This window comes from Rhipicephalus sanguineus, chromosome 11 (genome assembly GCF_013339695.2).
Source record: "Rhipicephalus sanguineus isolate Rsan-2018 chromosome 11, BIME_Rsan_1.4, whole genome shotgun sequence".
NCBI lineage: Eukaryota > Metazoa > Arthropoda > Arachnida > Ixodida > Ixodidae > Rhipicephalus > Rhipicephalus sanguineus.
Genome location: NC_051186.1, coordinates 35,580,472 through 35,603,701, shown reverse-complemented (window position 1 = coordinate 35,603,701; position 23,230 = coordinate 35,580,472). Strand labels below are relative to the sequence as shown.

Genomic DNA, 23,230 nt, shown 5'->3' with positions numbered 1-23,230 from the left:
GAAGCGAAAAGAGAGAGAGAGAGAGTTGAAAGTACGAAGGAAGGAAAGAAGGAAGCGAAAGCAGTTGGATGGGAAATGACAGGCGCACGCGTACTCACTCATTTTCTTACTCCCCTAGGCAATCATCGTGGGTGACAATGTAGGCGTGTTGGTGCATTTACATGTTGTGTTGTTCTTTTAAGGCGAAAGCATTAGATGCCTCATCAAACTCTAAAATTGATCGGCGGCGTCAGCACGATTGATGCAAAAAATCATCACGTGATGATGTTAACGCGTGACGTCACCATGACGCGACAGGTCGCCAAAATTTGTGAAATCATTATGACGTCACATGATGACGTCACAACACGACGTCGTCGCTTGACCTTAGGTGGATCGATCCCGGAGGCAGTGCAAAACCACGTTAGGTGCAGAAAGCTTTCGGAGAGGCTTTCGGAGGTGAAGAGGGCACGCCGAGGAGGATTAGTGTACAGACAGAGAAGAAAAAGAAGATGTCGTTCGCCTTGGAGTTTTAGGTGAAAGTATAAGGGGCCCTGTAAGTGTTTTCTGTGACAATAAGTAGCTAACGATCACCTAATTACCACGGCTGGAAACCTCGTTTGCTTGTGCACATGACGGTCAGTTATCTGAAGACGTTTCGATATCGCCCAGTCGCAGATTCGGTTTCAGAAAGCATCGGGAGAAACGGGACCCAGCGTGGATACTGTGTAAACACGACTGGTCACGGAAGCACAGAAAGCGGTGACGCACTCACCACGCGTTCCGCGCGCGGGCGTGACGTTGCGTTGAGAGCTGCGGGAAGCACGCGTGCAAGGAGCGTGGCAGCCTACACGAACTCGTGACATCGGTGGTTGTTTATTTACTTTCACACCAAGTTGGATGTCGCGATGTCGCGAGGTTCTCCGTTTCGCGCGTAGTTGCGCGGTATTTTGTAGATGATTCGTGTGTGTCCACACAAATCAACCTCACAAGTTATCTTGCCTTCAAAGCTTTGTGTCATTATTTATTTAAAGGCACACTGAACATTTAGACGCTGTTTATTCAGCGTGCCTTTCTAGTGTCCACATCTTTAGCAGCGCCAACCACCGTCATTCAATTAGGCAATCACACTCATCTGCACAAAAGCATTTGCCTACAGCTTTTGCTTACCAGGCAAACCTCTTTCAGCGGTTGCATTGCGCAGGCGGTGATAAAAAATCTGTGCGAAGGCCGTATTTGGAGGCAGATAATTGTTTTTCCTTAAACGAGTGCAAGTCCACGTTCTTTTCTCAAAAACTATGTGAGAAACTGTGCCGATCGAGTGTTACATTAAAGTATATGAACACTAAAATGCGGGCATTCTGCGAAACCTGAGACGTTGTCAACAGAACAGTGGTAAGCACGAAATTATTTTCCCTATATCTTCCGTCCGGCAAGCCGAAGGTGCCGCCCGGGTCCAAGGACTTTGAGCCGTCACCTGACGCCATCATCATCGACGGAGGGTGGGACGGGGCAGGGGTTAATGCCCTCTTCCCCCCGCCTCACCCGGAGGAAACTGCTGCGCTTTTAATAAAGCTCATTCATTCATTCATTCATTCATTCATTCATTCATTCATTCATTCATTCATTCATTCATTCATTCATTCATATCTTCAGCGAAGATGCACGCCTCCGTATATGTATTGCGTTCGTGCAATGAGTGTAAAAAGGTTTAAGGATGTTGACCATCGCGTTTCCCCGTGATTATGCCGATGATGGCGACCTATGCTGACGTCAGAGCACGACAATAGCTCGCAGTGTCGACAACATTATTGTGCGGCAGTCAGCGACTCCTTCTGACCAGTCGAGGGCAGCCCGAGGATAAATCTGTTGGCCTTTGCATGTTATCGAACGCGTCACGTGGTACGAACAATAACAGAAGAAAACACTGTCCATTGTTTGAATATGACAGATATGCAATCGTCTGGCTTGCTTGTCTGTACCGCTTATCTTAACTTGCTTACCTGTGCCGCGCACCTCAAGCACTTTTCACCACCAGCTCCAGGCGAGACGGTGTAGCTCAGTACTGCAGCTTTAAACAAACAAACAAACAAACAAACAAACAAACAAACAAACAAACAAACAAACAAACAAACAAACAAACAAACAAACAAACAAACAAACAAACAAACAAACAAACAAACAAACAAACAAGCAAACAAACAAACAAGCAAACAAACAAACAAACAAGCAAACAAACAAACAAACAAACAAACAAACAAACAAACAAGCAAACAAACAAACAAACAAACAAACAAACAAACAAACAAACAAACAAACAAACCTCCGTTCGCTCTTTTTTCACCTTTGTTGTTGTTTTATACCTTTGTTACAAGGACAGCTCTTTTTCTCGTGGTTTGGGGGGAGGGGGTGGGCTTGAGGTCGTTTTATAATCTTCAGATCGCGCCGTTTGTCACAGAGGATGGGGTTTTCTTGCGCACACGGGCGGCGCAGGCGATGTGTATGCCTATAGACGATTTTACATTCGACACATGGGCACCGCAATCTTGGGTTGTTAAATGAATGTTTTCTTATTTTTTGTATGTGGTGACGGGAAATTACCAAGGTCCTAGAACGTCTAACGCACCAATCCAACTGTTTTCATTCGTATGCGTTTACTGTAGCACTTTTCGTTCAGCTGCTAAAAATACAAAACAGCAAAATGAATAGCCTAATATGGCGGCACCAAAACCCATTCGTAAAACAGTATATACATTGGCTTGTTGTTCTCAAGAAATAAATGATTGGAAGCATAGGCGTGCTCAGAGTTCCCCTTCAGGGCGGGGGGTGGGGGGGGAGAAGGCTCATCGCAGCGCCTCCCCCCCCCCCTTCCTATTCAGTCTAAGTATTAAGTCAAAGTTGCGCCCCCTTCTCTTAGGTGACTAAGAGAAGGGGGTCACACCCCTGTGCCCCCCCCCCCCCCCGTGCGCAAGCCTATGGTAGAAGTCTGCGCTCTTTCCTGTCACTCTTTCTTCTCTCCTTCGCGCATGAGCAGCACGCCACCAGTTAAAAACAAACGAAACAAAGATTGACTGGAAGGCTATTTTAGAGTATGGCATTGTATTCCGAACAGGAAGTTAAACAGATGTCACAATAGCCACGTGTTTATTTATCACACGCCCTTGCGCTACCGATTGCTAATTGATGATCATTGTTGGGGTTTTACGTCCCAAAACCACGATATGATTATGACGGACGCCGTAGTGGAGAGCTCCTGAAACTTCGACCATCTCGTGTTCTTTAGCGCGCATCGAAATCTAAGTACATGGGCGTCTAACATCTTCACTTGCATCGAAAATGCGGCCGCCGCGGCTGGGATTCGATAGCGAGACCCCAGGGTCAGCAGTCAAGCACCATAACCACTAGACCATCACGACGGGGCTACCAATTGCTAATAGGGTAGACCTCATAACGCTAGTTATGGTAGACCTCATAACAATGGACTGAAAGCCCACCCCCCTCCCCGCGAAAAAAAATATGCAGCAGAGACAGCCACTCGCTGACTGCTTCGCATGGAACCCATTCCCACAATGCGTGGAATCTTCGGTTCTAAGAAATCGCTATGGAGTTCCCTGTTGCACCGTGGTAAAAACGAGCGAATGCCAACCTTCCTGTTAATAACATATACTAGCATGCATCTGCATCACCCACTAATTGCTACGCATATTACACTTTTCCTTGCCCACTATTTCTGCGCCGACAAGAGGACTCGGGAAATTACAGAGGCCCGAAAAATCTCGAACCCAAAAGACAGCTGCGTCAGTACCCCTTCCACAGCCCTTTTAGATAAAGAGTAAACTTTCCTATCAGGGCTGTATATCATGGAACCATCTCGATAAGTGCTTGAAATGTGTTTGTATCAGGCTTTGCTTGTTTTGTCGCTTCTGCTGTTGTTGGTACATGTTGTGTATATTTACCGCGGTGTACGTACCGTGTAGTCAGATTTAGGTGCACGTTAAATACCCCCAGGTGGTCGTAATTTCCGGAGCCCTCCGCTACGGCGTCTCTCATAATCGTATTGTGGTTTTGGGACGTTAAACCCCAGATATTAATTAATTAACCGCGGTGTGCGAGGTATAAAACTTCTGTTGTTAGGTAGCGCCTGTGCGTCGTCTACCTTGCATCTGTCATCGTGAAGTGCGTGCAGTATTTGTCAGTTGAAAAAAAAAAACACTCTTCTTTCTTTTTGCGATAGCAGTTATATGGTCGCTCTCACCTGGTTTTTGCCGTCGGCGTCGCTCGCCATTGCCGTCGCCGTCATGTTATGTATAAAGTCGAAATCGATAACATCGCCCCGCGCATCGCGTGCACTACGCAGTAATACAAGCGCGCGAGCGCTGGGGAAGAACGCGGCTGAAGCAGAGATGAAACGAGCCGACCATCCCAGTCGCACGAAGTGCGCATGCGATAACATTGTCCCGCGAGCGAGGCCTGCCATCGATGACTCCTCAAGAAGGAGGAAAGACCCGACCCCCTTTCGTCGCGCGAAGGAGCGTGAAGGGACGCCGGGGTTGCGTCGCTGGAGCAGCAACTGCGAACTTTGATCATAAGGGCGCGGTCGCGAGAGCTGGCGCGCCTTATCTCGACAGACATCAGTAGATGGCTCGTATACGTGCAGTGCTCTCAGCGCTTACTTCGTGTCAAGACGACGGGCAGCACGAAAACCACTTCGCTCCCTGCAGCGGCCATATTCGCTTAAAGCAGCGTTTTGTAGAGTTACGCGAGATCGGATAGAGATAGAGTTAGCTGTTTGCCTTACTTTGTATAACGTTCCAATTTGTTGCAATCGCATTCATTGCTGCACCCTTGCGGCGAAACTGATTTTTATTTTTGTAGAACGGAAAACAATTTTAGTTTTCAGAACATCGAACTTTATGGTATTGTAGCTCACCAATGCATTCATTCGTTATCGTTCTAGGATAACATCGCTCGCATTTCTTCTTCCGGTGGCAGCTGGAGAGCCGCGAATTCCCGCTTCACTTCGCCCATCAACTCCGAGTCCGTGAGCAGGTCAAGCGCGGTCAGTGCCAGAACTTTAGCAGCTCGCAAAGTGGGCGGCTGCGAGTCGGCGGCGTTGGCGACGTCGGCGAACCCTCGCGTGTGATTGGCCGGACCCCGGGCGCTGCCGATGCCGAACACCGGGTGGATGGTGGGTACACGGTGGGACACGTTGCCGCAGTCCGTGCCTGCTCCCGACGGCGGCATGTTCTCCACGACGTCGTCCACGAAGGTAACGCCTGTCACGCAGAGAGCAACACAGTTAAAGGTACCGACAACTGGCCAGGACGTGTGATTACATAGATCCTGCCGGAAATGAAATGACCACGAATTATACTGACAGATTCAAGCAACCTTTTTGCGATGTCGTGTATAGGATTTGTATTTTTAAATCACGTTTAGATCTCCCAATTAACAGGTATGTCGCGCAGCCTAGCGGGAGAGCCTTGAAGATGAATTATGCAGTCGTTCACTTTACTGCACCTAGTCTGATGCTTTTATACGCACCATAATTAGTGCTCGAAATTGGAGTATGTTAATAAATGCGAAGCATTTCTTAGCGAACCAAAGGCACTTTGAGCGTTTCTACTTACGTATATATCTATCTATTTATCTAAATATCTAGCCGCGTACGTCTGGGTGCTCTCGTGATCGGCTCCTTAACATCATGTAGACCGAAAATGCTATGGGAGGGTAAGAGTGTTTGACGAGTATGACTATCTGGTCATGACATGAATAACGTGAAAATCATGCCTTGTACGTCGTCAAACTGTTTCCTCCAGGCACGTGTGGCACATACCCGTATACGACGGGCCGCGGTATGCGGACATGCGTCACAGGTTATTAACACTTAATATCTACCCAGGAACGCCGAGAACAGACATTGGTAATTTAAATGCAATACATAGGTAGCACTGACCGCACGAATTCAAAGAATAAAAGTCAGGCTCTAGCTCAGTAGGAATCGAACCCAAGCATTCTGCGTGGCAGTCGGTTATTCTGCAACAGAGGCAGCTCCGCCACGGTGGTCTGGTGGTTATGGCGCTCGACTGCTGACTCGAAGGTCGCAGGATCGAATCCCGGCCGCGGCGGCTGCATCTTCGATGTAGGTGAAAATGTTTGTGGCCCGTGTACTTAGATTTAGGCGCACGTTAAAGAACCCCAGGTGGTCGAAATTTCCGGATCCCTCCACTACGGCGTCCCTCATAATCATATCGTTGTTTTCGGACTTTAAACCCCATATAATATTATTACAACAGAGACAGGCCAGATCTTGAAGCTACTTTGGAAAAAGACCCTATGCACGCGTAATGTCGGTGCAACGTCACTTGTGGTTCCAGTGCTGGCTGCCTAATTTTATCCATCCCCGTTCTATTCTGTGCTTCTTACGAGTTAAAAATGAGTTGTTCGCTGAGAAGCGGCGCTGCCTTCGTGGCAACTATAGTGGAACATGCCGAACCGTGGCGCATGTGCACCGCGCATGCCGCCGCTTACAAACCGAACCGCTCTCGCGCTCACTTTTTGCAGCATGTGTTGTCTCTACACGACTTCATAGTGGCCGCAGATCGAAACGTTTTGAATATAAATATTTTCACGGTGTTTTCCGCGTTACCATTCCGTGATTAGACACTGACCGATAAGCTTTCCGTTGCGCCGAAGAAAACAGGTACCATAAAAATTGCTTGTCAATTCCTTTAAAGGGACCGACAACTGATTTTTCTCGACCCAGGTTTGTACGGCGCGACGGGAAGCTCACCCTTCGTAGCGTTTGTAGCTGCAGTGGTTTATCCGAAAAGCACGTAGTTATTTTATAAGCAGTATTTTTCGATCTGAAAGGCTCCAAACACGCATGGAGGCTTGCTCCAGCAACGCTGAGAATTGATAGCGATGCCGCTAGCCTTTGTGAAAGCTGTCGTTGTTCTGCTTTCGCAGGAGTTACTGTAATTATGCTTAACCACCTTTATTTTGAGCTTTCCAACCATTTTTGAAAATAGCAAGCTGTTACAATGAGATGTGTGGCTTTATACACTTTCCCGGTATTTGTACGGCATGGTTTCGCCTGCGCCCAAGGTTGCCTGCGCCTGTGTCATGGATGGCGTGTCCCGGCGTCGTTACTCTCTCGATACACGAGGCAAGCCAAGTAATCGAAAACGTAACAGTGCATATGCACGGCCGCATCAAGTAGCAGCGCGCGTCATTTCTGAGACGAAGTGTAGGTAGCAAAACTATGTCGCTCCAAAATCTTAGCGACCTGGAAACTGCGTGCACGGTTGCATGAGCACGCTGAAAAGTTGCTCAAGACGCGCTGACGAGCATGGGATCATTACGTCACGCGAAGGCAGTGCCACTTTAATGCATACTATACTAACGCAGGCCTATATGTACATTATTATGGAGTAATACCTTTTAATATAAAGAAACGAACAATATTTCAATACTAACAAAAAAAAAATCGTCGACCGCGTACAGCAATCAACGATCACGCGGCCGTCTTCATCGGATCATTCATGTTTTTGCCGCCAGAGTGTCATTTTTCGCGACTTTCAATTAAGAAATAAAAATATAAATCCATCTCTCACGAAAATAGCAGGGTTGGTTTGAGTCAGTGCAATGGACAATCTTTACATCAGTGGAGTCAACTCATTTCATATTCTGGGCAGTTGTCGGTCCCTTTAATGACGACGTGGGATGCAATGCGGGCTTGCTGGTAGTACATCTTCAGAAGGTTTTCTGGTAGCGCAAGTAAGAGATAGGACAAATTTAGACTCACATGAACACACCAGACAATGTGTCCTATGTCCTTGTGAGCGGCCTGTGTGTCCACGTGTGCCTACATTTGTCCTGTCTTTTACTTGCGCTACAAGGAGGCCTACTGAAGATGTGTTTGTTCCAAGTCCGTAACACTTGTTGCTGAGCTGTCGTTCATTCACGCTTTAGGAACAACCATACAAATGTGGTTACTTAGCGCACAACAAGGAAGTCGCAGGAGGGGTCAACAGGGGCCTCCCCTTCATACTTGTTCCTTGTTTGGCGCTAAATATTATCCACCCTACGAGGCAGGTTCACTTGAAATGCAGGCATTTTTGTTTTCTGTTTTATGAAGTTTCTGTTGTTCATAATATCAATCAATCAATCAATCAATCAATCAATCAATCAATCAATCAATCAATCAATCAATCAATCAATCAATCAATCAATCAATCAATCAATCAATCAATCAATCAATCAATCAATCAATCAATCAATCAATTATTTAACGTGCCCAGGAACAAGTGTAAGGTTTTGTGCAGGTGCGCATAAGAAAATCGCTAGCAAGAAACAATACAATAAAAAGCAGTAAACAGGAGAAAACAATGACAACGATAGTAACAGAAATTGCGATTTTTCGATTTTTGTAAACCCGCATTCGCCTTGTTCTCCTACGAACAATTTATTTTACTAAAAAAGTTGTCGTTCGAAATAGCACTAAATACATTGCCAAGGTGGTTCAGGCCAAGGCATGTTCCCTATTGGGAATCAGCACTCATTGATATCTGTAATCGCATTGATGGCGGTGAATGCGCTGCCATCTTCGTGGCGGAGAAGCTCGGCAGTTTGTCAAATGTATAAAAACAAGCGAGGGGCTTACCGAGAGCGTTGGCGTGCTTCCGGTACGTCCTCGCCATGGCGTCGTTGTGTATCATGTGCATGTACGGCAAGCTCTGCTCCTCGATTTCCACCGTGCAGCCCGTGGCTTCGGCTGCCGCGTGAAAGCAGGCTTTGACCTTTCGCTTGACCTCGGCCAGCTCTTCGGTGCTCGGAGCCCGGACGAAGTAGATCGCCTCCGACGCCTCGGGAATCACGTTGGGGTACTTGCCGCCATCAGTGATGACTCCTGCGCGGGCGGGGTACAGTTAGCATAGCAATGCCTCCCGCGTCACTTTACTGTTTATTAAGGCTAAAGCTATGGATGCCTCATGAAACGCGAAAATTGACCGTCGGCGCCGGTGCCCCGCTGCGTCAGCACAAGTGATCCAAAAAAAAAAACCGTCATCACGTGATGACGTCACCATGTGATGTCATCATGACTTGAGATATCGCTAGAATATGTGACGTCATAATGACGTCATCATGACGTCACCTTGTACCATAATGTGACGTCACATGATGACGTAATCAAGTGACATCGTCGCTAGGTCAAAGGTGTGCCGATCACGGAGGCAGTGCTAAACCAGGTGAGGTGCAAAAAGCTTGTAATGCTTCTGATCTTGGAGGCGGTGCAGAACAAAGGCGCACGAAGCTTTCGCAGGTGGATGAGAGGATGAACAGATCGACTATGAAGAAAAAGAAGTTGGCTTTCGCCTTCGAGTCGAATGCATAAGGGACCAGGCACGTAGGCAAGGGGGGGCCCGCCCCCCCCCCTCGCCCCCCGTAATTTGTCCAGCCTTCTATATTCCCGGGCAACTTTTTTTTCTTTTTGCCATGGAAAGACTTCCTTTGAACAATTAGGCCTTGCCCCTCCCCCCCCCCCCCCCCGAAAAAAAATCCTGGCTACGTGCCTGTAAGGGACCCTGTGGGTATTTCCATGAGCAATGTCGTAATCCATGAGCTCCATTAGCATTTGCTTCGAGAGAGAGAGAGAGAGAGAGAGAGAGAAGGAGAAAGAGGGAGTAACAGATAAAATGCATAAGGGAGAAGGCTGGTTCGGCAACCGGGTTGAGCCAGGTTGGCTACGCTGTACTGAAGAAGAAAGGGGACTAAAGTTGAGATAGGTTAACACTGTGTGCAAACACAGATACGGAAAGAAACGTAGGCTTTGTAAAGAGCAGCAAACAAGACAGGCGCACTCCTATGCCTTTCGGTCTCAAGGGGTGAGGGGGATGGTGGTTTGAGGGTAAGATAGACGCATATATCTGCAACCCATATGAGAGCGCGACTCAGGAATGTTGAGGAGGAGGAGGGAAAAGGGGAGTGAAAGAAGAGGCCACCTTCTCGAGAAATGAGTATCCGTAACACCGAGCGCCAGGCCGGGGTACCTTCTCTCCCATTAATGAAAACGGTGCGTACACCCGTGAGCAAAAGTATACGGACCCCGGAAGCGCGAGCCGCAATCGCTTTCTACGCCGCCTATTCGCGAGTCGTCCGCTGTCGAGAGCATTGCTTTGACGGAATATCTGTCGAGGGCATTAATCTGACAGAATTTGTCAGAGAAATGTTCTAGACAGCGAACGGATCGCCACCAGTCGGCGCAGACGGCAAATGTATAGGGACGGCAATGGTCCTGATACGTTTGCTCACGGGTGTACATGGTGGCACTGGGAATCGAACCCAGTACCCGCCGCATTGGAGGCGGACGCTCTAAACACTCTTCCACGGCTGCGATCTCAGAGGTTAGGGACAGCGCACGTGCAGCGGTAGGTGACGTATGAAAGAGTAAATAATTGTTCGGTTTTTGCGTTCCAAAGCCACGGTGGGATTATGAGAGACACCATAGTGGAAGACACGGGACATTTTGACCACTTACACGGGCAGGTGAAGTACAGGTGAAGAGATATGTTCACACTGCTGACGCACACATGCACAATATATATATATATATATATATATATATATATATATATATATATATATATATATATATATATATATATATATATATATATATATATATATATATATATATATATATATATATATATATATATATATATATACACACACACACATGCGCAAGCTTTGCACAAATGAGTCAGTGAGAGAACCCCGCTTCAATGCCTTTTTGTCTCAAAGGTTAGAGACAGCGCATGTACAGCAATAGGTGGTGTACGAAAAAATTGTGCTGTACCCATGCCCCTTTAGTGCCTAGTCTGTTGCTTCCTAATAATTATTTCAGAAGCATTTGTTATTTTTCTGTCTGGCTACCACGCGTTCCTCACCGTGCACCCTGGCGGTTGGCCTCAGCTGCTGCCGAAGGAGCCCGATGTTGACGTACGAGGCGACGGCGGCGTCCAGGGCGTTAATTCCTTCCCACGGTGACCCTCCTGCGTGAGCTGCTTTTCCTTTGAAGCGAACTACAATCTCGAGATACAAAAAAGAAACGTCGAAAACTCTTAGTTTGGACAGGTGCAGCGCCACTTAATTAGGATACACAAACAGACACCGACGAGCGCCGATTTGCAAGTGAATTTATTTACACTTGAATAGGCCCTTTATGCACAGTACCTGGTCACATCACTCCCCCCCCCCCCCCCCCCAAAAAAAAAAGGTAAGAATGACAAAATAAGAAAGCAAACAAATATTTGTAAGCAAAAATAATCATATGTCTGCAAGGTCTACTAGCAGGAGGAAATGATAGCGCTGATGCGCACCCATTTAACAAAGGCAAACTAATCCAGCGATGACAAGACCGGTATAACACTGACATTGCACTTCGAAAACGCGGCTTGAGAATAACAATACCAAACACGCGTAGGGCGTATGAACTAATTTCCCCATGTCAAGGTATTTTTAGATCGGGTCGTAAGTAATCGCAGAGAGCCAGAGGCGTTATTCTGAGAGCTTTTATTATCAAGTTAGGAATTTTTCGACAGCATTTTATGATTTATTACCTGTATTTTTCATAGTTTTTTTTGCTTGGCTAATTACATGGGGATATTGAGTCCTTTCAGCGAAAAGCAAGTCTACTGCTGTGTTGGTGACGGATGTGATGTGAGCGCTGATTATATCTTTTTGTCGCTGGCATAAACCTCATTTAAATGCAGGCGCTTCATCTGTCATGTTTTTAATAATATTAATATCTGGGGTTTAATGTCCCAAAACCACGATACGATTATGAGAGACGCCGTAGTGGAAAGCTCCGGAAATTTCGACCACTTGGGGTTCTTTGACGTGCACCTAAATCTAAGTACACGGGCCTCAAACACTTTCGCCTCCATCGAAAATGCAGCCGCCGCTGCCGGGATTCGATCCCGAGACCTTTGGGTCAGCAGTCGAGCGCCATAACCACTAGACACCGTGGCGGGGGCTCTGTGATGTTTTTAGTCTCGAGTTCGCGTTTTTTTTTTTCGTTGTTAGGAATTCTATGCTTTTAGTAGTCAGACCTTCAATATTTCACAGCTATTAAAGAAGGAACAGAGAAAGTACAGAGGGTATGCCTAAACTGCTCGAGAAATGGGGCTGAACATAAAATACAGGCTAGATAATTGCAATTTTTTGCCAAATACTACTAAGGCTCAGTTGGTATTATCATATTATATTGCTACAAACGTCAATTCTTAATGTATCAGACGAAATTAAGGAGTTGACAAGCATAAAATGGAATCAGTTGGCACAAGAAAGGATAAATTGGAGATCATTGGCGGAGGCCTAGCTTCGTCCTGCTGTGTACATAGAACAGGCTGATGACGATTATGCATGTATCAGCAATGATAAGGAAAAAGTTTATACTCGTATAAAGCCTGTGCGATATAAACATCTCAAAGGCTGGTTTAAATAAGTAGCCTGCTCAGAAAAAAAGAGTTAACTACATATAGCGCTCACCGTAAAGTGGTGTTGGTATTGCTCAATTCTCTGTTATTTATTTATACTTATTTCAAGATTATGACAGCACTAGTATGGCAGACAAAAAAAAATCGGCAGATACCACGTACCTTGGGAGTCGATGTTATGCGAAGCATGCGGCTGGTAGGTGACTGTGGCGTAACTTTTTCTACTAAGCGACGCGTTAGAAAATGACGCTAAAGATTTGTATAAATTTTATACGCTCACATATATGTGTTGAAGAGCCGCATATGTGTTATATAGCCAGTTGTTTACGGTTGGGTAACGCTGCCAATGGCAACGTGGGTATTACCAACACCAAAAGCGGTAAGCTGATATGTAGTGCTTATACGTGTCCCGAGAACGCATGCACCTTTCACGAACCCGTGTGCATGTGTGCAAGAAGTTCTTGACAGTTCTTGAACAAAGGCATCATCACCGTGATCAGTGAGCACCAGCAGCTGGTCATGACTTGTTATAGGATCCGGTCGTGATCGTGGTGACGAGGGGTCCATGTGTAGTGAAGTATGTGGTGTAGTAGAGCTCTTGGAATTCGTGGATGCGTCGGTCATTTCGTCGACAAATTGTCTGTCGACAGAGCCGGCGGCATGTCGGAACCTGAAGCCACCATTCGCGTCGGTGAGGTACAGGCCGTCGAGGCTGTAGGCCTGGATAGCACTACGTAGACCAACATCAGTGGATGGTGTCTGTCGTATTCCTAGACTAGAAGGGTGTATGTGGCCTACGTAGCCTACTCTACAAAGCGGCTGTCAATCAATCTGGCATCATCCTCGGTCAGCATGAGGCCATCGCCCAGCCTCGTAAGAAATGAAGAGGACACTGCGTCTTTCTGGCGGACGAAGTGCACTTTACGGTGAGGTGATGTGGATAACATATGTAACTTTCGTTAATGTATTCCTCCGGGGTCGAGCAATGCTTCAATATAGTTTGCTTAATCATAGGAATACAAACGTAATGTTTATTAGACTGCTATAAATACGGAGCCAACACTGGAACTACAGACGTTAATCTGATATGACGCCTGTATCGTAGGAGTACACATTGTAGAAGTATCATGTAGTGTTTATTGCTTTCTTGTAAAATTAGATAGCCAGCACCACAACCACAATTGACGTTGCACCGATATTACGCCTGCGTAGGCTGTTTTTTCAAACCAGTTTATACACCTGGCGCGGCTCAGTGGTAGAATACCTGATTGCCACGCAGAATGCTTGGGTTCGATTCCTGCTGGGATCCTAATTTTCATTATTTCCATTCGTTGAGTCAACGCTGCCGATGTTGGTTTTCGATAACGCTCTAGCATTTAAGTTACCAGTCACTGTTCTCGCCGTTCCTGGGTAGATATAAACTGTCAATCACCTGTGGCGCATACCCGTACATCGCGGCCCGTGGTAAACGGGTATTGCCACAGGTGTCTGGAGGAAAGGGTTTGACGACGTACGCGACAGGATTTTAACGTTATTCACGTCATGACCCGGCAATCATATTCGTCAAATCTTCTTACCCTCCCATGCAAATTTTGGTCTACACCAAGTTAGGGAGGTGATCATGAGAGCACCCAGACGTAGGCGGCTAGATAGATAGATAGATACGTAGATAGAAACGCACGCTCAAAGTGCCAGAGGTTCGCTAAGAAATGCTTCGCATTTAATAAAAAAAGATAATATTTAGGTAGTGGTACAAAGACGAAACAGATATCACGAAATAAAAAGGCGCGTCAAGTGCAGGTACAACGGTAACAGAACGAAAACAAAAATGGATAATTTTACAATACGAGACAAAAACAATTTTAGGGAAGGCTGCAACGCCACATCGTTCGACAGTTGATTCCATTCAGCTCCGAACACTTTCATCCGAAGAGACCATAAATACGCTCCTAAACGCTCAGTACATATACGTATGCATTAAACAACAGCCGGACAGACTACGCATGAATCGTTCTGTCAAAACGATTTCGTCTTTTCCGGATCAAATTTTTTACGCATGTACTACGCATGACATGTTTTGAAGAATCTACGCTATTTTTCTTTACAGACTCACCTGATGTAACGCCACAAAGGCAGCCGCCAGGATGTCCACTGGCGATGGGTGAGCCATGAGCGTAGCGTCGATTCCATTCAGGGCTCCCATTCGAATCAGCTGCTCCTTACCGCAGCGACTCTCTTCCGCCGGTGTGCCGAGGACGACAAGCTGTCAGAAAATGGGCACCGGAACACCATATTCGAGTGAAAGTGATACTTGTTTGGAATGAAACGCTGAGAAAAGTTCTCAAGCATTGCAGCTTGCAGCTTGTGTGAGAACAAATCACTTTGATACTTATATAGTAATATATAAAGCCTAAAAAAAGCTTACTGAGCGTGCGTTATCATATCTCACTCGATGCTTGAATGTGCGTGTTTTGCGCAGGCGCGGACTAATGGTGCTTATGCACAGTACGGGCCATTGTTAAAGGGAACACTCCAATAAGCAACTTTCTTATTGCTGCCCCCTAACTTCACGTTAATCTGGAAACATCGGTCTATCAACAAGAGTCAGAACTTTCTTTTTTTTTATTTGCGACATAGACTTGCGCTTAAGGCATAATATTTGTTGTGTATATTTGTATTAAATGTGCGCCGTTAGGCCGGTGTTGTGTATGAAGTGAAGAAGTGTATTGTGGAATGTGTTGTCATGTATCCACCGGTCATAACTGTTTGTGTCACTGTAGCTAAGGCCAGCTTGCAGGAGTCAGAACTTTCAACCACCAGTAGTCTTATGCAAATCTGAGCCACTATGCTTTTGCAAGAGAGCGAAAGCCGGACATGCCTTGCAGGCAAGTGTTCCCTTTCAGAGTGAACCCATCTGTAAGTGGCTTCCGTAAAATAAAGCACTTGTGAGTGGCGCTCTGTCCCGTCATCCTCTCCAGGGGTCTGTGCGTATCTAGCGCGTAAAGGTAGTTGCGTATTTATCAGCATTTTGAGGCAGAACTCTTAATTAGTACCTTGCCACGCATGTCGCTGTTGCTTTTCATAGCCTCTTGCACGGCCAGAGCTGCGCCCACCGAGGCCTCGGCGATCAGGTTGTGCCCGCAGGCGTGGCCTATGTCGGGCAATGCGTCGAACTCACACAGCAGGGCTATACAGGGTCCTGGGTCACGTTATTAAGACGAAGACAATAAAGGGAGAGAGGGATCTTATGAGAGACAGAAAGAGACATAGATGCTGGCTGTATAAAACAAGATGGAGGGTCTAGCCTTGTTGACAGCATGCCGCGCAACCTGACGTGGTCCACAAAGTAGTGCTCGCAATAATGTCACCCATTTTACAATGGCCTTATTTATGCACAATCAGGATTGTATAACAAATGCTAAGTTTTCTTATAACAGCAAACCCTTGCTACACTACTTTTGATACATTGTCTTCTATAATGCCTGGTATTGTTCGTATTCGCTTCACATGTTCTGCGTTTTCTTTTATGATATTTTTCGTTCTTTCCCCCTTAAACATAATAGTCCTATTTATATCCTGGGAGAACTAACTAACTAACTAACTAACTAACTAACTAACTAACTAACTAACTAACTAACTAACTAACTAACTAACTAACTAACTAACTAACTAACTAACTAACTAACTAACTAACTAACTAACTAACTAACTAACTAACTAACTGAATGCGCAGTGCGGATACGTCCACTGGGAATGTGAAGGAGAAAGTGCCTCAGACAGGCTGGCCGACGTTTCGAAAGGAGGACCTAAACGCAGTGTTCACAAACACATGTTGACTTTAAAAACAAGGCGTTGCGTAAGTTCTTACAGCAAGCGTGAATTGGTCGTGTATGCAACATAATTCCCGGCATCCGCGCTGCGCAGATACATCGACTATTATATCAGTATTAGAGTTGCCAGTTGGCCTCGTTGGTGCGCATTGACTTCAGACATAACCAATTAGCGCAAAAAAGGACAACGGTCAAGAGGAAGAAAACACCGCGTCCCGTCTGTTTTCTTCATCCTGTCCGTTGCCACTTTTTGCGCTAATTAGTTATGCCTGAACACAAATTCAGACACGTCTAGCGCGGAGTTGACAGCCGCGACCACCCAACAGCACAAAGCAACAACAACGACGTGCGTAGCCACAGTGTCGGTAGATGGAGGCACGTTTGCAACACACTGAGGCCTACGTGGATAGAACGCTAATGATCAGCGAACGTTTTCATCTCGTTTTTGTTGTCGCTATGTCCACGCTTCACTGCTGCTGTCACCGCTCGTCGCAGAGGTAAAGGAGGGCACATGCATAATGACAGCTGTATGCGTCACAGCAAAGAAAAAAAAAAGAAACGACTGAGGTTTTCGTGGCGCGCCCCACCCCGAATGGCGACGGAAAGCCCCTCCGCTCTTACCTTCTGCACCGCCGGGTGCGTGGAATTCCGCCTTGAACGCAGTGTCCAGCAGGTAATTACGCGTCACCTCGAAGCCACGCCGTTCCAAGAAGTCCGTGAGCCAGTCGTGACATTGCACTTCCTTCAGGGCGAGTTCGGGATGCCCCCAGACGAAGCGACTCAGTTCGTACAGGTCCTCAGAGTTCGCCTCGACGACCTCATTCACGAGGTCCTTCAGATCGACGGCCATCGCTTTCAACGGTAAGTCGGCACTGTAGGCTTTGCTCGGTACGAAACTTGATATATATATCCCCTAGCTGTACTACTCCGCTTCACGTAAGATTCTCGTGGTCGTTGACACTGTCTGAATGAGGGCCTCCTTCGGGTGCTTGAGTTCCGAGGGCTCTATGGAAGAAAGGAAGGCACAAACAGTAAGGACAACGCATTGGGCTGTTTGAAGACGCGACACCTTATCTGGCCGTATTTTTAGATAATCTGGCAAAACATGTAGAGGCTGAGAGTGTGACCGGTAAAGGGCAGAGGGTTAGCCTTCGTTTGCCCTTCTTTTGCGGAACAGCGGCGGCTGTGTTCGCCAGGAGAAAATTCGCATGACGTTTTCTTCTCTTTTTTTTTCTGTTCACAGCCAAGTAGAGATTAACCGTAGCATAAAGTTCAATACCACATAAAGGCGAGATAAGGGACAGCGCAGAAGAATGCAATCTGTTACTTTACGGGGTGAACAGCAATTTATGGACGATAAGCTACGCGGAGATATTCAGTGTACAAAAACATCCTAACGTCTGGGGACGTGCACACGGGGCCGTCGTTAAACGGAACGCCATTTGGTCAGGCAGAAACCGGATATTGAAGGGAAAAAGAAAGTCACATCTGAGCGATAGGGAGAATGACAACAGGACAGACAGAGACGCTAACTAACAAAACGTTTTCAATGTCGCTATGTCGTTATTTTAAGCGAATAATCGCTTCCAACATACCGTATCAGGTCCATAAAATGAATGCATTAACATCAACCTACGATAAAGACGGATCATGAGGCTATATTTGTGAGGATGTATATTGATAGCTTGCTCGTGTCGTCGCGGGCGTACTGCATATCTGCAACATGGCGGCTTAGATGACGTCAGAGCAATATAACCACGCGGCGATTAACCTTGTTCAGTGTGATAACGACGTAGTTGAAACGTTGTTGGGCATCTGTGCATAAATAACGAAGGAACCAGCATGCGATGTGCTGATTACACTAACGTGACATCACAAAGTTCGTGTCCTACCATGTTGGTGCTCCAATGTGGCTGTTTCTCTGACGTCAGAGTAGGCCATCTCTTAGTTCGGTTACAAACGACATTTACAAAGTGTCCAAAAAAACGGCAGGAAGTGGAAGATGGAAGCTGCGATGAAAAAATCCGTAAACAGGCGGTGGGTGCTCGAGCCAACGTTTCGACAAGTGGACTTGTCTTCTTCAAGGCTGGAACTCCAGCCTTGAAGAAGACAAGTCCAGTTCCAGCCTTGAAGAAGACAAGTCCACTTGTCGAAACGTTGGCTCGAGCACCCACCGCCTGTTTACGGATTTTTTCATTTACAAAGTGTGCTGTTCAACACTGAAAGCTTCAGAGCGCAGATCAGCCTTCTGCTCCTGCACACGTCGGTTACTACAGAGCAGCAATACTTTTGCTTGGTCAAACCACCGGGGTGGTCTAGTGGTCATGGTGCTTGGCTTCTGATCACGGGATCGAATCCTGGCCGCGGCGGCCTCATTTCGATAGAGGCGAAATGCTAGAGGCCCGTCTATTTACATTTGGGCGCACATTAAGGAACACCAGGTGGTAGAAATTTCCGGAGCCCTCCAGTACGGCGTCTCTCATAATCATGTCGTGGTTTCGGGGCGTAAAACGCCAACAAATATTATTTATATTTAGTTGCTTGGTCAACAACCCTTGTTTAGTAATGTTTAGCATATCGCGCTGGTCGTCCTTGCCTCCCGATCTATGGCAAGCTAGGAGCGCCTGACAAATGGGAAGGGCTATTGCCCCTGCTGCACGTGAACCGAATTGTGCATGAGGTATTTCATTAGATTATGCCAGATGGAATCTCAACAATGCCGTTTTGAGGAAAAGTGCGCATTATCGCATCATGGTATTATGGCATTATGCCAATAATAAACAAAAAAATTTTAAATTGGCATAATGTAAAAGGAGATGTTGGCACAATTAAGGCGCCGGCTACTCCTTAGCCCTTGAATGGAGATCGAGCACACAACATAGAAATAGCATACAGACAGCAGTACATGTAAAATAAGCACACGAGCGCACGTATGGAAAAACACACTCACACACACATATCAAACAACACCGTCGTAACGTAAGAGGAGATGTCCGAAAGGCAATTAATAATGTCTCTGATAATGCCACTGGTCAGCATTGAATTGAATCGGCACATTCGCAGCTTTTTGCAGCTCTCTGGCATGGCGGCGCGGCTGTGAGCTAGGCCAGCAGCGCCGCATTTTTCGACATACTGAGCGAGTATAGTAACATATGGGGCTTTACCGTGCCAAAACCACGATATTTATGAGGGACGCCGTAGCGAAGGGCTCCGAAAATTTCGACCATCTGGTGTCCTTAGCGTGCACTGACATCGTACAGTACACGGGCCTCTAACATTTCGCCTCCCTCGAAATGCGACCGCCGCGGTCGGGATCCAACCCGCCACGTTCAGGTCAGCAGCCTAGCACCGTAACTGCTACACCACCGCGGCGGACCATTCTGAGCGACTATGCTCGTATTACGATCAATTGGTATAAAAATATTGCACTTAGTGTCTGTGTTCCTGTTTTCGTCCTGCCTTATTTTCGAAGTTTAAATGAAATTGCCGAGTGAAAATTTCGTCGGTAGCTTCATATCACCCCAGATCAAGCATGGCGCAAACGTACTGACACATACGCACACAATAGGGATGGTCGATTAAAATTTTTAATCGATTAGTCGTTAATCGTTAATCGATTTAGCCTTTAATCGATTAATTGCTTTCGGTGGAATGTTTTAATCGATTAATCGACATTTCTTGTGGGTGCTTTAAAACCAATATCTCTTTGTTTGAGAGGCATCGTTCGTGTATCAGACGCGCTGACGATCGAAAATTCCTACTTTCGAAAGTGTCAATGACGGGCCCGTCGTCGTTGGTTGATGTCGCGGATTTAAGCATCTGTGGCCATCATCCCTGGACTATTCGGCAGCAGGTCGTATTTCCCCAAAGCCTCCCTACTCGAGCTCATCGAAACCGGAGGCGCGGTCGGGGACCACACTGATTGGAAAGTCGCAGCTGAAACATGCAGTGTGGCGGAGGGTGAGGAAATCCCTAGAAAGGTAAAAGAGAGACGAGGAGGAAGAGGAATTAAATAACACGCTCGCTCTCGTAAGCACGGCATCTTTTCTCGGTTTGTCGGTTAGATATTGTGGAAGCCCTACATAATACTATAATTGCGGACTGACGCGATCATTTTTTTTTTTTTAGGTCACCCATGCAGGGATTACACGGAAACATACTGGCCTCAAAAAGACCATCGGTACAGGCAACTGCGGGAGTGATATAAGTTTCTGCCTCTCGGCTAGAATAAACAGCAGCTGCGCCAGTGTACTCCGCAGGTTTCATCTGATCGTTGCTGGCGCCACTGGCACCTTTTCAATCGTGCGTACAACCTGAACTGTGAGCGCTATCGAGTGTATTAGACATTACAACATAAATTTCGCGACTGTCCTTCTTTCTTGTCACAGCAGAAGGCGGGGGCCTCTAGCTGAAAGCGGTATTTCTCCCTAAATATGCGACCATACAGTGTTACTAAATGCTACAAGGTCATTTCTTCAATAGTAATGCACTGGATGCTAGACGTTCGGTAAACCGACGCGTAAAGTTGCGGATTACATATATAAAGGGTCTATAAGACCCTTCTCACAATTCACAAGTGCCCATTTCTGCGCTACATTTCATCTCAACTAATGGCAGCAACTTTCGTGCTCCAAGTGGAGACGAGGTCGTAGTTGCACGCGGGCTCTCTATTATGCCTGTTCGAGTCAAGAGAGCCGAGTCTACATTTTCCGCGTCCCAGCGCAAGCAAACCACGCTGGAACATTCTGTTTGAAGAAGTGACTAGCCGTCATTAATTGAGCTAACTGCATCACAGGAAAGCTAGATGAACAGTTATGAAAATGGTATATACCCTATAAGACGGACAGTTGGGCTAGTTGGTATACAGCGTAATAAAAGATGGTTACTAGCGTCCTTGTCAGCTTTACGCTAGCAAACGTGTCTTATTATGTATATACGGATTACCTAATCCTCTGCCCATCATCGTACTTCATCACTCTTTTTCCCCCGTTGCGTTTTCCCCGGAGCAGAGTAGCAGGCAGGGCCGTACTAGCTCAGGCCACCCTTTCTGCCTTATAATATATTTTTTCTCTCTCTCTCTCTCTCATTGGTAAACAATATTGTATTTGCTAAAGAGTAAAACAGAACGGCACGAAGAACGAGTCAGGAAATAAGCAGCGCATATTACAATGCAGCACTTACACAAGAAACGAGTAAAATCTGAAGGCTGAATAAAATACAAAGAAAGTTGCGACTGACACTACAGGCGACGAAAACTACTCGTTTATCAAATGTAAGGAGAGATGCGTTTATACGGCAACACAATGAAACAGCGCGGCAAAAAACGAACACGAACAAAATAAGCAACAAGACGATGCGGTGGCACGTATGAGGCAGTAACAGCAGTAGACTGTGAGCGCTGTGAGCGGGAGTGAAGCGGGCAAGTTCATTTCTGCCACGATGGGTTGGAGCCGCCTCCTGCCTGGGTTTGAAGCATTGGGAAGTGCTGGGAGTTGGACGCCGTACCCGTACGCGACGGATATCAGGGCGAGTTCATATCTTTCTCTATGGGGTATGACCACCGCCAACTCCGGGCTCGTTCTGCTAGCGCGGATATATGCGCTGTAGTGAAAGGAGTGAAAGAGAGGGGATGTGCACATCTGCGTCTCAGGATAGCGCGCCTCGCAGTGATGCGCTCCGGCCAAGGGGCCAGGTTGGGGGCGGCAGTGGGGAGTGCCGTAATCGATTAATCGAATAGTTTCAATCGATTAATCCAAAGCCGGAAATCGATGACGATTAATCGATTAATTGTGGACCTTTAATCGATTAATCGTTCATCGATTTTACCATCCCTAGCACAGAAGCGTCATGCGTCAGGCACAAGTGCCCTTAAAGCACTACAGAAAGGTGCCGGTACTTCAATCGCTTTTGCGATCGGCGTCACGATCAACACGAATTGGTCAACAACGCAATGAAGGGGAGTATAGTTCGTTGCACTTCATCTTGAGGAGCTGTACTATCGATAAGATTATGAAAGAGATTGTCGGAAGCAGAAGGATCTATCGGCCGACACCTGTCGCAAGTCTTGAATGAATGTTCCGTAACGATAAAGGCTGTGTACTGATTGTTGATGAGGTCATCTTTGACGAGCGCAGCGGCAGATCAAACAGGCAAGACAAGGCAAGCAAGAGAGTGGCGCAGAAAGAAAGCACACAGCGGTCCACTGTTATTAAAGAGAACATCGTAGCGTGTGAGGCCGCTCGGCGGCGCCACCACCAGCCGGCGGCGTCAACGAGCTTCGCGCAGGCGCAATGCCCGTGGCAGCCCGCTGCGACTGGTGCTTTTTCGTCGCGTGAACAGTTCGAGTGCACGGTTCGTTTTGCAACGATCGCGGCAACGAAAGAGCACCACTCACAGTGCGCACTGCGCCTGCGCAATACCCTTTGCAGCCGCCGGTTGGCGGTGGCGTAGAGCGGCCGCCAGGCGCTTGTTGTTCCTGTTAATAGTGAACAGCTGTCTGCTGCTCGCGCACTGGAATAAGTGCTCTGAGCGTTACCTTTTGAGGATGTGAATACGCTTCGCTTAATAAACTTGAGAATAAGGTGGAATTCCCATTTGATGAATTATTAAGGGTCAAGAGATGGCTTACTTGAATGAAGGCAGAGAGGTCAGCCCCAGCTCTCAATCGTCCTCTGCTCCGAACTACTGTGCAGTACGAAAGAAAAGGTAAATGTCTGCTGAAAAATAGAAGTAAAGGATTAGGGATGGAAAGCGGATTCGAGTTCACTGGTTTGATGTCAGCTGAAACAGTCTAGAAATGTCATCCAAATAGGCGGACCAAAAAAAAAGCCACAGCATTCTAAACTTACAGACTACAAGGGGCGCAATGCCTAAGATAGAGATTATCGTGTATTCTTCAAACCATCACACGATCATAAC

The 23,230-nt window shown here is 46.7% G+C and overlaps 2 protein-coding genes across 4 annotated transcripts in view; both read right to left on the bottom strand.

The window, feature by feature from the left end:
• LOC119373656 (ribonuclease Oy) overlaps window positions 1-23,230 on the bottom strand; it is a 335,955-nt gene that overhangs the window by 270,899 nt on the left and 41,826 nt on the right. The gene's annotated exons all lie outside the window — the stretch shown is intronic.
• On the bottom strand, window positions 4,889-23,027 carry LOC119375537 (peptidase M20 domain-containing protein 2). Its single transcript, XM_037645731.2, has 7 exons — window positions 22,941-23,027; window positions 16,934-17,317; window positions 15,536-15,681; window positions 14,596-14,745; window positions 10,932-11,073; window positions 8,645-8,890; window positions 4,889-5,255 (listed from the first exon to the last, which is right to left on the bottom strand). The coding sequence occupies exons 2-7, from the start codon at window positions 17,160-17,162 to the stop codon at window positions 4,933-4,935; spliced, it is 1,236 nt and encodes a 411-aa protein (XP_037501659.1). The 5' UTR covers window positions 17,163-17,317; window positions 22,941-23,027; the 3' UTR covers window positions 4,889-4,932.